At 55.9% G+C, this 13692-nt stretch overlaps 1 protein-coding gene across 15 annotated transcripts in view; it reads left to right on the forward strand.

Annotated features, from left to right (window-relative positions):
- The window catches only part of ARHGEF7 (Rho guanine nucleotide exchange factor 7), a 103170-nt gene that overhangs the window by 55326 nt on the left and 34152 nt on the right, over positions 1 to 13692 (forward strand). For 14 of the 15 annotated variants that reach the window (XM_086328692.1, XM_086328686.1, XM_086328687.1 and 11 more), the window contains 3 exons: positions 1090 to 1178; positions 11351 to 11445; positions 11651 to 11746. In XM_086328692.1, the coding sequence (XP_086184818.1) occupies positions 1090 to 1178; positions 11351 to 11445; positions 11651 to 11746 (280 nt within the window). Of the gene's footprint in view, positions 1 to 1089; positions 1179 to 8929; positions 8996 to 9155; positions 9159 to 11350; positions 11446 to 11650; positions 11747 to 13692 lie in introns of those variants that run through there. The other variant, XM_086328698.1, reaches the window with a different exon arrangement.

Raw genomic sequence — 13692 nt, forward strand, 5'->3', positions numbered from 1 at the left:
ACTCAGGTCAGCCGCTCCACAGGAGGAGGGGGACCCACAGCTAAAGATAGGCCTTTTGCTTTGGGCTTTTTATGGGTTTCTGGTGCTGAGAAGCTCATGGAAGTACTGAGCAGCTGGGATCTGGGACCTGGAGCTCGACGGTGTTTGGGATTGGAGGGCCATGCTGCCAGAAAGAGGTTCTGGACAGGTGTGCTCAGAGGCACCGCCAGCTGTCTGTGGCAGGGCCCTGTGGAGGAGGGCAGAGGGGGTGCGGGAGGACATGGGGGGCGGAAACCGAGCCCCCGAGGCCACGCCTGTCAGAATTTCCCCTCTCCCCTCGCCAGCCGTGGGCCGCTACCAGCCTCTGTAGCTGGAGATCCCGGGATAGACACCCCCCTGCAGAACCTCAGCTACAGACACACCTACCTCGCAGAACCAGTGCCTGGCAGACACACGGGCACACATATCTAGGGCCCCAGAAGCAGCTGCAGGCGCCCCCTCAGCACCCGTGACGAAGGAGTCTTGCTTGAGTGGCATTGGGTGAAAGTCCTGTGATGTACTTGAATCCTTGCAGTGACGGTGGCCCTTTCCTTGGTTCTCGTCTGGAGGTCCTGAAGACAGTGGCTTTTCTCGCCGCCCTGCCTGGGGCTCTCCTTCTCTGTCGCCCGTCTGGGCGGGCCTTCTGCACTCTTGCGACCTGGGTCCCTCCAGACACGCTCAGACTGGGGGTCTTGGTGTCTTAATGCTGCTGGGTGTCTGCCCGCTTTCCTCTGATTTGCTGGGGTCGGACTTCCCCCGTACTGTGCCCTGAGCTGACGCATGGCTCATGGGTTCTTTTGTGTGTTGACAGCAGCCGTGTGTAATCTGTGAGGGGTGCGTTGAGCTGGGAGGCTGGGCTGGGTGGGGAGGCCGGGTCGTGGGAATTTCTGAGCCCCGGGAGCTGACCGTGAGGAGGGGGTGGGGGCTGGGGCCTCCTGGCCGCATGCACTTCTGTCCCCCCTCCCTGTGGTCTGGGGCTCAGTCGGAGCCAGAGGCCGGGCCGTGCGGGCTGCTGCGCTCAGTGGTCTTGGCTGGAGCCGGGAGTGAACCTGCCCTCCATCTTTATTTCAGAAAAGCCCGTGTCGCCCAAGTCCGGAACCTTGAAGAGCCCTCCCAAAGGGTTCGATACGACCGCCATTAACAAGAGCTACTACAATGTGGTGAGTGACTGAGGGGCGCTTCAAAGAATAACTGGTTTTTCAACGTCTCTGAAGCTTGCCGTGTAGAAGGGGGTCACCGGCCCCGTGGATTCCCTCTCCCGGGGTGGTTCTGTGGCACGCTCACGTGTTTGCGTTTGTGTGCGCAGCTGTGCCTGTTGCTGTTGCATGACCTGGTGCTGTGGTGAGTTCCCCATATGGTTTCCAGTCTTCAACTTGGGATTTTACAAAGGTGCATAATGTGACTGAAAGGTTTAAGTGCCCTTAGGCTCATATTCAGAGTAGGTTGTCAGTTCTCTAGATGAGTACAGTGTTTAGTTTATTTTGTGTGTTACCGTAGTCTTTCCTGGGATTGATGTGTGTATATATGTGAATAGCACGAAATTAGAGGTGAGCATCTGGACATTGTACATAGTGAAGACAGGTGTTTCAGAATCCTGAAACTTGCTGCCTTTTGAAACCTGAGCAGTTTGTGAGCTTGAGAAATGAGCGTGATAGTGAGCCTCACATCTGGCCAGTTGCCCTGTGCTCCTAGCTTCTCCATCTGCTGTGGACTCGTCGGCCCGCCTTCTCTTCCCCTTTCTTGGGTGAGACGCTGCTTTCTTTCCTGGGGAGGCTCCGGGGGCAAGGAGTGCCATTCTGATTCCCAGTGACGTCCCGGAGTGGGAGCCCCTTGCTTCTGTGTCCATCCGGGGGTTGCGTCGGAGGACTCCCGCCTGCGTCCGTCCAAGGGTCGAGTTGGAGAATCCCCTGCCTGCGTTCCCCCTGGGGTCGCGTCGGAGGACTCTCGCCTGCGTCCGTCCGGGGGTCTCGTCAGAGGACCCCTGCCTGCATCCCCCAGGGGGTCACGTCAGAGGACCCCCTGCCCTCGTCCGTCCAGGGGTTGCGTTGGAGGACTCCCGCCCGCATCCCCCTGAGGGTCACGTCGGAGGGCTCCCGCTGCGGCCCGCGGCACCGTTCTCATCTCCAGGAGCCCATTCTCGCCGGGTGAGGTGTGGAACCAGGTGGCTGTGCTTTCTGGAGGTCCGGTCAGTGGCGTGTAGTCCTCTTCGGATTGAAGCGTGACCAGCGCCCTTCCAGAGGTCCATCCATCTCTAATCGCGCTCACACAGGGCGAGGAGCCCCGTGCACAGGGCCTGCTGACTCTGAATCGGGTGAGGGGACACCTTGACTTCAGTCTCACGTCCAAACTGTTGTTGACGTAGAGCTGTGAGCATGAACAGCACGCGTTAACCTGTGGTTGTTAGGACACCAGGTGCAGTGTTGGTGGACCGTCTCTCGTTTTACAAAAGTGAACAATCTAGTTAGTGACGAAGCCAGGACTCAGTTTCAGCTTGCCTGGATTCCATGTTTATAAATCACACGGAAAAGTAAATGTGGGGCACACAGCACGCGTAGGCCGAACAGAAGAGACAGTGTGTGCAACTTTTCACACTCCTTCGTGTCGTGTCTTCATGGACAGCTGCACAAGTTACAGGTGTTTTAACCCCCCTGAGAGATGAGCAGCGTTCAGGAGTGAGGCCAGTGCGGGCTGATGTCACGGGAGAGACTTGGGGTCAGTGACAGGGGAGTGTCGGCGGTGGGGGAGAGCCTTGGGTGGGGGAGTGTCGGAGGTAGGGGGTGCCATGGGTGGGGGAATGACAGGTGGGGGGGTGCTCTGGTTGGGGGGTGTCAGAAGTAGGGGGGTGCCGGAGTGGGGGAGTGTCGGAGGCGGGGGAGAGCCGTGGGTGGGGGAATGTCAGAGGTGGGGGGGTGCCGTGGGTGGGGGGTGTCAGAGGTTTGGGGGTGCCGGGGTGGGCGAGTGTCGGAGGTGGGGGGCTGCCGTGGGTGGGGGAATGTCAGAGGTGGGGGGCTGCCGTGGGTGGGGGAATGTCAGAGGTGGGGGGCTGCCGTGGGTGGGGGAGTGTCGGAGGTGGGGGGTTACTGTGGGCGGGGTAATGTTAGAGGTGGAGGGGCGCCATGGCTGGGGGAGAGCCATGGGTGGGGGAGTGTTAGAGGTGGGGGAGAGCTGGGGTGGGGGAGTGTCGGCGGTGGAGGCATCAATGCAGAGCTTTGGAGGTTGAGGCGTGCGTGGGGAGGCTGTGTGTCCCCTGCTGCTGTGCTCTGGTCCAGACCAGCCACGACAGCCCTGGGGAGAGGACAAGGTCTTCGTGGCTCACCGCTGTCCTCGGGCTGCTCCCTGCCCCTGCTTCTGGGACACCCACTGAACATGTGTTGGCAAGCACTGGGTGTCACCCAGGTCTCCGAGGTGCTGTTCATTTTTCTTCTTCTTTTTTTTTTTCCCCTATTCTAGGGAGTGTAAAATCTCTGTGGGTCTTTCTGTGTTTGCACAGTTTTCTGACCTTGAGCCCCTCTAGTGAAGTTTTATTTTATTTATTGTACCTTTCAGTTCATAATTTCCATTTGTTTTATGGGTCAGTATATTCTGTATTTGAGTCATTGTTCTCATACTTTAAAAAAATTTTTTAAGCATAGTTTTCTTTAGTTCTTTGGACACGTTGTCAAACTGGACTTTATTATTCAGCGCAGTTTAAGTTGACCGTGCCCTTGAGAGGGAGCTAGCCCCCTGTAGCCCCTGCCCCACACAGGTGAGAACCCCTCCTCCTCAGCACCACTCAGCAGGCGGGACACAGTTTACCAGGAGAGCCTGGCTGACACGGCCATCCGGAGTCCAGGGGTCACTGCAGCGTTCCCTGAACCTGCTGTGGATCCGTCATTATAGCATCAGCTGTTTCACCCCTGAAAATCCTCTGTGCCTGTTCATTCCTTGCCACCCTGAGCCCTACCCCCGACCCCTGGGAACCCCGATCTTCCCAGTGTCTCAGAGTTGGAATCATCCGGGTTGACTTTTCTCTGATACTCACTTGGGGTGCCTGGTTGAGCTGCTAGAGGTAAATTGCCCCAGACTGGGTAGGGGGGGATTCCCACCTGACTCTGTGCCCCCAGGGATCTGAATGCCTCGGCGGGCACAGTCGCAGCGTCCCCTGGGGCGTGGCCTTGCCGCCCCCGGTGGGTCTGGGAGGCGCTGTCGGCTCCCGGTCTCTGGATTCGCCTGCTGTTGATGGACGGCCACCCTCATGCTCCTCACCTGCAGAACCAGAGAGCTTCTCAAAAGAGAAACTGTTGGTAGAATGCTGAAGACACTCAAGCCTTTAGTGTAGTATTTCTGCTTCTTGAAATCCACCCCAGAAACATTACCTGAGATGATTTCAGAGATGTTTGTGCGAGGATATTTTCATAGGATGTTTTATTTAGCAGTAAGCCGCAAGCAGCCTAAGTGTGTAGCCGTGCACCGACACCTCAGACGCCAGTGGTGGGTCCGTTTCTAATTCTTACAGGCGCACAGGGGGCTTTAAACAATGTCAGCTCATTTTTTCATGTTAAGTACAGTGAACAGAATATAAGATTATGCAGGTAGTGTGATCTGCTGTGTAACAGTGTTGTCCCTGAGGGCAGAAGGCAGTGTGCAGGGAATGTGGCGGAACCGTGCTCCTCGGTAACGCTGGTAACGGGGGTGGGGGCTGCTCTGGCCCAGAGCTCAGGCTGGGTTGGAATGTCATAGGCAGTCGAGACCTCAGGTGGTGGAGTCGGGGCTCAGACACAGAGGGTCTCAGTGGAAGAAGAAACCCTGTGACTGTACTTCACACGGAGGGCTGACCCATTTTTGGTGACAGAGCCCGGCAGCACAGTTTATTTTTGCTGTGAGACGTGTTTCAGCCTCCCGCCACTGAATGGTCAGGAGTGCCCTTCTTTGGGTGACTGGCGGGGGTCCGGCCCCGTGTGCGGTGCTGGACGCCCTGCTGTGGGCTGCCTGGGGGAGCCCCCGCTGCTTGCATGGCTGTCTTTGCAACAGAACGTTGGTAATGCTGGCCTTGGCCTTGTAGCATTAAGGGCGTTAGCGGTTGGCCTTAAGGTGCCTCGTAAGTGTTGGCCTTAAGAAGTTTTCATGGTTATTTTGTTGCTCAGTCGCTCAGTCGTGTCCGACTCTCTGTGACCCCACGGACTGCAGCACGCCAGGTTGCCCTGTCCTTCACTGTTTCCTGCAGCTTGCTCTAAGTCCTGTCCATCGAGTCGGTGATGCCATCCAGCCATCTCATCCTCTCTCGTCCCCTTCTCCTCCCGCCTTCAGTCTTTCCCAGCATCAGGGTCTTTTCCAATGAGTCAGCTCTTCACATCAGGTGGCCAAGGTATTGGAACTTCAGCTTCAGCGTCAGTCCTCCCAATGACTATTCAGGGTTGATTTCCTTTAGGGTGAACCGGTTGGATCTGCTTGCAGTCCTAGGGACCCATGGTTATCAGGAAGTGTGTTCAGAAGCATTTGAGGCCACCGTACCATTCAGTTTGCAGACGGGCATCCCATTTGAGGATTAATTACCCAGGGCGGTAGTCAAGGGTGACGGGATCATGTAATTAAAGGGAGCGAGTGTGTGACCTTTCTGAGCTTGGTGGGTGTGACAGTGAAAGGAGTCGACTGCTTTCCGCCTGGTGACAGACCCCTGGTCAGGGGAAGTAAGGGGAAGCCCTTCTCTTGGAGAAGCCACATGCCCACTCCTTAGGGGGTGGACAGTCTTCCGGCACCTCTTCTAGGGAACAGGAGTCTCCCCGTCAGCATCAGAGAACGAGCTTTCCTGACTGTGTCCATCTGGGAAGAGAGCAGGCTGTCATGACCCTCCGTGTCGTGTGGCATAGTGGCTTTGTCTTCAGGGCCGTGTCAGTAGTAGTAGTAGTATAGTGCATGCTAGAGTCGACATCCATCGCCCGTCGTGCTCTAGCAGACTTCCACAGACCCTTCCTGTGCTCCAGATGGACCTGCCCCCACGCGTTCCCTTGGCTCCTGGGGTTGCCCAGAGCCTCTGCCTGCTTGTCCGGGAGAACCCAGGCCTGGTGGCCGGAGGCTCACGTGGAGCCACAGCTGAGCCAGCCCAGCCTTGGCTGCTCTCGTTCCTCATGGCCTCTGCCTCTTCCACCTTGCCCAGGACTGGTCAGTGTCTCCCCACGGCCCGTACGGGTTCAGGCCGTTGGCGCACCGCCCAGGACGGGGCCGCCTGCTCCATGTGCGCCCGGGGCTGCCCCTCCTCTCCTGGCCCCTCGCGGACACTGACCCCTGCTCCTGGGCCCTGGTCCACACTGACCGCCTGCTGCTCGGACAGGCTCTGCTCCCCGCTTCCTGTGGATGAAGACCAAGGTGAAGCTTTTCTGGTGGTGGCCAGGACTGGGCCTGTGAGTGGAGGGAGAGCGAGCTGTGCCACGTGGGGATGGCTGGGCAGGCTGTCTGTGAGGCTCCTTCCTGCCTTGAGTCAGGGAGCTGACTCTCTGCGCCTCTGCCACAGGCCAGGAAGAGCCCCTTTTGTGAAGAAAGCAGGCAGACCCACACATGTGTGCCGTCCAGGGAGGACACGCAGGGCTGGGGCTCAGGCCGGGGTCTGCTGGCTCTGGGGTTGCCGGGGTCCTGCCCCGGCTGATCCAGGGTATTCGAAGCGGGGACGGCGTCGGCGACCTATTTATTTAAATATTTTATCAAAGATATAAAGAGTAATAGGATGAGGATAGCTCAGTAGGAAAATTCAGTGGAGAAAAGAGGCTGAGTAGCTTGGTTTACGCGGGAGACCAATAAAACTTCAAGACAAGAAGTTTTCACCACTTACGTAGGCCGCAGGCGTCCTTCTGTTCTCCCGAAGGAGAGGAGACACTGAGGCCTCCCCGGTCGGATCTTAGAAGCCCGGGCATAATTAGTAAGCATGGTGGGTTCCGCGCTCCAGATGGAGACTCAACCAGAGTGAGAGAGAGAGCGACATGGGGAGACCAGTATTTCGAGAAACTGATCCCAATTCTTTATTTTCCAGAGTCTGTTTTTATACACTGAGATGTTATACAAAAGTCACGTGGGGACAGCAGTCCTGACTTTTATCAAAGTCAGGTGCTTCACACAAATGTATACAGAGGTCTTAGGGGTGTTACATCATCTTCTGGCCAGGGGGGCCTGCTGACAATTTACGACCCTCTCCTTGTGACAGCGGTCAGTCAATCAGGACACTTATTTCTCCAGGGCTGATTATTCTCAAAACAGACGCCACCCAAATAAAGTTACATTCCTACAGGGTGAGGGTGTAGTGGGTTTTAGTTAAGGAAAGAATTTACTTAGCCTAAGGTCTAACGTGATTAATATCAAAGGTTAATACTTATTCCTTTTATATATTCATTAATGTGTGTAAGGGCAGGGGATGTGGAGACTTAGCAACAAACGTTGGCTCAACAAATGAAAAACCCTTCACCAATACAATTTCTAATTAGCCCACTATACTTATAGTTTTCTAACTTCTCTAAAGAACCTGTTTTTAGAGGGTTTAAAGCATCTCGTGCCTCTCACGGTTGGGAGGCTGTGAGCAATCACATGTGCCCCGACGAGCCTGTCAGGCAGGCTAGAGAACCTTCAGAGGAGTTTGTAGGTTAAAACACTCTTGTCACACCCAAGAGTTTTTATTGACTGGAGCTCTAGGTTAACTCCTTCTCCGAAAGAGGTGGTGGGGGACAGCCCCCCGTAAAGTCAGAGGTGTAGGTAAGAGCACAAAGTAGTAGAGTTGGCAGGCTCTGGTTATGGGGGTAGACGCTCGAGGATTTCCAGGGGGACTCCTGAGGCTCGATCCCGCCTTTGTGTATGTCGAGCCTCCTTCCTCATGACCTTTGCCATGGGCGGAGTACCTCACTCTGGCCCCCAACATGGGGTGACACAGAGCAGAGTGGGCCCACAGCTTCTTGCTGAGCTCTTGCACAGTAGATCTTCAGCATCCCACAGCCTCGTGAATCCCCAAGTTTAGAAATACTGTAAGAACGTAGCTCCTTTTCAATGGCATAATAATATAAACATTTTATATCCACCCCCGACTCTTCTTGAGACTTAACGTCATGAAGCGTTGAGGACGCAGAAATCAGGACGCCGCCCTGGTCATTGATGGCCGGGGGGGGCCCGAGGCCTCTGCTCCGTGCGCGGGGGGCTGCAGGAATGGCGCCTCAGCGGTACTGCTGCCCTCCTCCTCTCCTCTCCTCCAGGCTCTAGTTCATTAACCGCGGGGTCCTGTCTAGTAATTTACCTTTTGAAATTTGAAGTACTAACAGTTTAAATAGAGTGGGCTGGAAGAGTATGTGCGATGGTGAATCCCCCTTGTGGTGTGGGGGTTACAGTTAGGTGGCAGAGAGGGTAAGAACAGCTCTGCCGGTCTTGAGTTCAACCGGGGATCGAATTCAGGCCCCTGCATTGGGAGCACAGGGCGGAGCACAGCGACAGCAGTCCCTGGGTGTAGTTTGTGATGGGAATGTTTTGCTGTGTCTGGATCACATCTTGAAAAGTTTCCTTCATGTTACATGTGCTGTTACGTGTAAATCAGTTATTTTCAGAGGACTGTCAACGACACACGGAACATAGGGCGCCCACGGAATTTGCAGTGGCAGTTGGGACTCACTTGTAAGGCGAGTGGCGCCCGAGCTCCTTTCCCGGCAGGGGTGAAGGGGCTTCTGTGGGCTGCAGGGCATGAGTCGGTCCTTTGTTTGGCTCTGCTGCCGCGGCTGACAGCCAGGGATTGTCTGTGAGCTGCCCGATGCGGTCCCCCTGTGGGCACCATTGTTGGCCAGCCCACCCCACGCCTCCCGCCCCGGGGGGAGTTCGTGCCTCTCGGCCCGCCCTCCTCGTGGTGCCCGGTGACGGCTGCTCTTCCCGGCCCTCTCTGGACCCGCCTGCATGCGATGGAGCCTTGGCGGCTGGGCCGTGACGTCCCATGGGGTCCTGCAGCAGCCAGAGCGTGCAGCAGTCCAGGAAGGGGAGACAGGTGATGGCTGGAGCCCCCGGCATGCTGCGAGCTCGGAAAGGGGTGTGCCGAGGACGCCGGCGCTGGTGGGGGTCCCTCGGCGTCTGCGGAAGCCAAGGAGCGTGGCCTGGGTGGTTTGGGCGGGGTTGCTCTAGAGCCTGTTTTGAGCACTTAACTGAAGGTCGTGTTTGCAGCCAGTACATGCGGTTACCAGCTGGGTCGTCTCAGGAGAGGCAGTTGGGCAGCGCGCTCTGTGTGGGTCCTGGTGTGCTCTCGGGGCACTCCGTGTCTGCTCGCCTCGTGCGGCGCCGCGGCTGAGGAGGGTCATCCAACTGCGTCGCGCTCACGCTCCTGACGCCGCTGTCGCGTGGGAGCTGTTTGTGTTTGTAAAGCGGGTGTGTCGGGTTCCACGCTGTTCTTAGCAGTGTTGCTAATAGTTCCTGGTATTTGCTCTTAGACGTGGAGTCTGAGCTGAGCCTTTGTTTTCACGTTAAGTAGGGGCTTTTTGTCTTACTTGTCTGTGACACATTTAAATTTTTTTTTAGTTCAGGGACCCACTCGTGGTACTTGGTTTGCTTCGGGCCATTTTGTAAGGAGAAGATGTGGATAATATGGATGAAGCGTACCCCCTGGTGACACAGAGGCAGGGTCACACGGTGCCCCCATCCTCCAGTCCCCTGACACTCGGGTCCACTGGGTGTTCTCGGAGGGGCGGCGTCGTAACTGTGAGAGCGGCACCCACATTTCCCCACAAGGCAGGGTCTCCCAGAGCGGCCCCTCCCCGTCTGCTGGCATCCGTGAATAGGTCCATTCAGGGGCGAAACTGAGCGGAGCCCAGAGCTGCCGCAGCGTGGGAGAGCCTGGTCCCTTCCCGTCGGCTGCGGTGGCGCCTCAGGCCCTGCACTCCCGAATGGCCCTGCTCCCCTCTGGAACGGGGAGGCCCCCATTGAGCACACAGCGACTCCGGTTGCTTGTGTCAATGCCGAAATCTAAATTTAGCTCATGATTACTTTTTTCTTAAATGTTTAAACATACCTTTTGATTATCGAAAATCAGGGGAGAAAACCGAGCATATTTGGAGTCTTTATTCTGTCTAATTTCTTCTTCGGGATTAGTTTAGGATGCTGTGTTAGTTTTGGGAGACAGCGCGTTTAGTGCAGGTAGTAGCTCCTCAGAAAATGCACGTGGCATGACATCATGACTGGAGAAGGCGTTGGCTCTGACAGTGGGTGGAGCAGATGGCTGAGGAGGGCTCATTGCTCCCAGGCAGCCCTCAGCCTGAGGCTGGAGAGGGGTTCAGAGGGGTTCACCTCTCCCCGCTCTCCTCTTCCTGTGTAGAGGAGGGTTTTCTCTGGATAGGAGGTGCTGTGGGTGGGGCACTGGCTCAGCCTTCCAGGCTCCATCCATCCATCAGGCTCCCCCTGCAGACCTGAGCTGCCCGCCCAGCCCCACCCCAGGGGCCGGTGCTCCTGCCATTGACTGCGGTGGAAAGGGGCTCCTGTTTGAGCTCAGCTGTTTTACACTTAGATTTCTTTCTCGGTTTTTAGCAGTTGTTAACTACTTTTGTCTGTATTTACTGCAGGCTGTCAGGAAACATGTTAATTTTAAGGTTGATTCATAGTTTTTCTCCCATCTCTGCATACAGTGGTGGTTTTATGCTGGTGGACTTTTACTCTGTAACATGTATAGGATGGTCTGAGACGGTCATCGTCTCTGGTGAAGGTCTGCAGTGCCCAGAAAGTGACCTAGAATGACCAGACGCCTCTAAGGGTGAGCTTCGTGTTTGTTTTTTAGTGGGTACACTTTCCGTGCGTCACAGTGCACAGATGCTCAGGGTGCGAGTCGGCGAGCTGTAGCCGGTGTGTATGTCTGTGTAACAACCACCCAAATCATGAGGCAGAACTTGTCCGTTATACCAGAAATTGATCTCATGTCCCTTTCCCTGTTGTCCCCCCACCCCCCGTCCCTGCCCTCACAGATCAGTTTGGCCCGTCCTTGGGTTTCCCATAGATGGGGTATATGAACGGCTTCTCTTGCACGGCGCGTGTTGTGGAGACTCATCCACGCCTCCATGCTGTCGAGACTGTCAGTGGTTCCTTCTTTCTGTCTAAACAGACTTAGCATTACTATCTGAGGATGGAATGCATTCAGGCCTCTTTCTAGGTGTACCTGTGTTAAATGTGCTTGGCAGGAAGATGAAGTCAGTTGGATAGCCTCGATAATAACTCATTACCTGAATTTACTAGTTAATCACAGGGAGTGATGATATTAAACAAGCCAGGGTTACATAGAAGCAGCAGTGTGAACTGAACAGGAGTGATGAAGTTTCCAAAGCTTATACATCTTAATGTCAAGTAATACTTACGTTTATTGTAGGTGCTACAGAATATTTTGGAAACAGAAAATGAATATTCTAAAGAACTTCAGACTGTGCTTTCAACCTATCTGCGGCCCCTGCAGACCAGCGAGAAGTAAGTTAGATGGTAATTGTGTCAAGCGTTGGAACAGTGGTCCCCTGGGCTGTTGCCTCGTGTTTTCAGAGAACAGCAGCTGAAACGCTGGGACAGAATGCAGCTGAAGACACAAGAAAGCTCCTTGTGTATTAGGGGCGGGGCGGGGCGGGGCGCGCGTGTAAGACCGCTCACACGTGTCTCCTGTTGTTTTTCTCGGCTCTAGGTTGAGTTCAGCAAACACGTCACATTTAATGGGAAATCTAGAAGAAATATGTTCTTTCCAGCAAATGCTTGTACAGTCTTTAGAAGAATGCACCAAGTAAGTAAGAGGCTAATAATGTAAAATTCAGATGGATATAACTGGTATTTGAAGGGTCAGGATTAACTTACCTTCAGGTTTCACATTTCCAAAGGTGGATACTGGGTTATTTCGAATGTTTGGGGTATATCAACCTTTATAGTAAAGTGTATTTCAGACTCTCTCCCTCAGTGGGATCTACTGACTGCTCGGAGCCGGGAGAGAGGTTTCCTGTGAGCGGTGGCCCTTTGGGGTGGCGGCTGCGGAATGGAGGGAGCCCGCAAGGGAGCAGTGCGGCTCGGTGCCGGCCCTGCCGAGGTCGGGGCCACGGCGCGCTGCTCACAGGCGCGCGTCTGTCTCTGTCCGCGCCAGCTCTTCTTACGCGGGCTTTAGGTCGGTTCAGGGCCGGACGCACGGCCAGCTTTCTCTGGCTCTTTTCTCACTCGTCCTCTGCTTACTCAGGTGGCAGCCAGCGCGCCGGACACGTGTTAACGAGACAGAAGTGACCCCTGGCCTAGCGGAGCTGTAGGCGGGGAGGGAGGCAGCTGGTTATGGCGGTGGAGGCAATTCAGACGGTAGCGTGGAAACGCTGTGAGGAAAGCTGAAGGTGGATTTCAGGGGAGCACGGCCAAGCGCTGCGGTGACGGGAGTACGGCAGGCAGAGGCCGCGGCGGCCGCCCTGCCCCAGAGCCCGTGCCGCTTGAGCCGGCCCCGCTCGTCGGGGCCCAGCCTCTCCATCACTTACTGTGCGGTCGGTCATCCACTCGTTCACTCACTCTCCTGGCCCCCGCCCTCGCAGGTCACCCTGCGCCCAGCACTCAACCTGGCGCACTTTCCCGCGTGTTCTTCTGTCCTGGAAGAGTGCTGGTTCCTGTGGCAGCCACTGCCCTGCCCTTGCGCTGCCCCCGCCCTGGCTCAGGCCGGCCTCTCCTCCTGTGTCCTGCACGGGCCTCCTGATGGGGCCCTGACTTCCGGGTGGCCCTCTGCCCGTCCATCTCCCCAGCAGCATCTAGCCTCAGCTCTGCTCAGAAGCTGGGGGGTGCCTGCTTATTCCTGTGCTTGTTCCCAGCTGTGTTTCACAGGCTGGCCTCGAGGGCCACAGGGATGGCCTGAGGGTGGGGAAGCTAAGGTAGGAAGGAGGTCGGTCCCCGCGTGGCGGCCGTCTGTGGAGCACTGCCCACACCCGGCTCCCGCCCGCTCTGCTGCTCGGGCCTTGGCTCAGTCGGCAGGCCCGCTCCGTCGGGGGCGCCTGGGAGGCGGTGTGCGCCAGCCCTCCCCGCCCTCCCCTCCACCCGGTCCGCTTCCTGCTGCTGCCTGCCTGCAGTCCTGCTGGTCGCTCCACCCCAGGGGCGTGGGCCGTGCTGGCACAGCCCGTCTCCCTGGCGCCTTTGCCACACATGGTGTGTGTGCTGCCCTGCTCGCTTGTACTCGGCTTAGGTGCAGACTCCTCTGTGTACTGTAGGCTGAGTTCCCGTTAGTTGTCTTGTATTCTGTAGGGCTTCAGGTTATTGAAGAAAATACTGAAATAAACATTTGAAATAATTGCTACTGGTTAAACAAACATTGTGTATTTAGTTCAAAGTTATTTATAGGGCGTGTCTTAAGATATAAATAAATTCATCTTTGTAGACAGTGCACCATTACTGTAACATTTTCACAGTAAAACAGTATTTGTTTTAGATTATTATCAAAATACAAATTTGAACTAGAGAATAGAGTTTATTTTGTCTGAAAGTTGTATTTTGAACCATCCAAATAATAGAAACATGGGGGATCCAGAGATGATATTTACCCTTGTAGAATGGGCTGGCTGAGATGCAGAGCACCCTCTGGTTCTGCTGGGCCGTCCGTACTGAGCTGGCGAGGAGGCGACTGGGGCGGCAAGTGTGGTCGTCGCCTCCGACCCCAGCGGGGCCTCTGCACAGTGGGCCCCGCGTCAGGATCGGCCCCCGCGTGTCAGCTGGGAG

Source organism: Bos grunniens, chromosome 12 (genome assembly GCF_055505025.1).
Source record: "Bos grunniens cultivar Pamir isolate PY7600 chromosome 12, Bosgru_T2T1.0, whole genome shotgun sequence".
NCBI classification, from domain to species: Eukaryota; Metazoa; Chordata; class Mammalia; order Artiodactyla; family Bovidae; genus Bos; species Bos grunniens.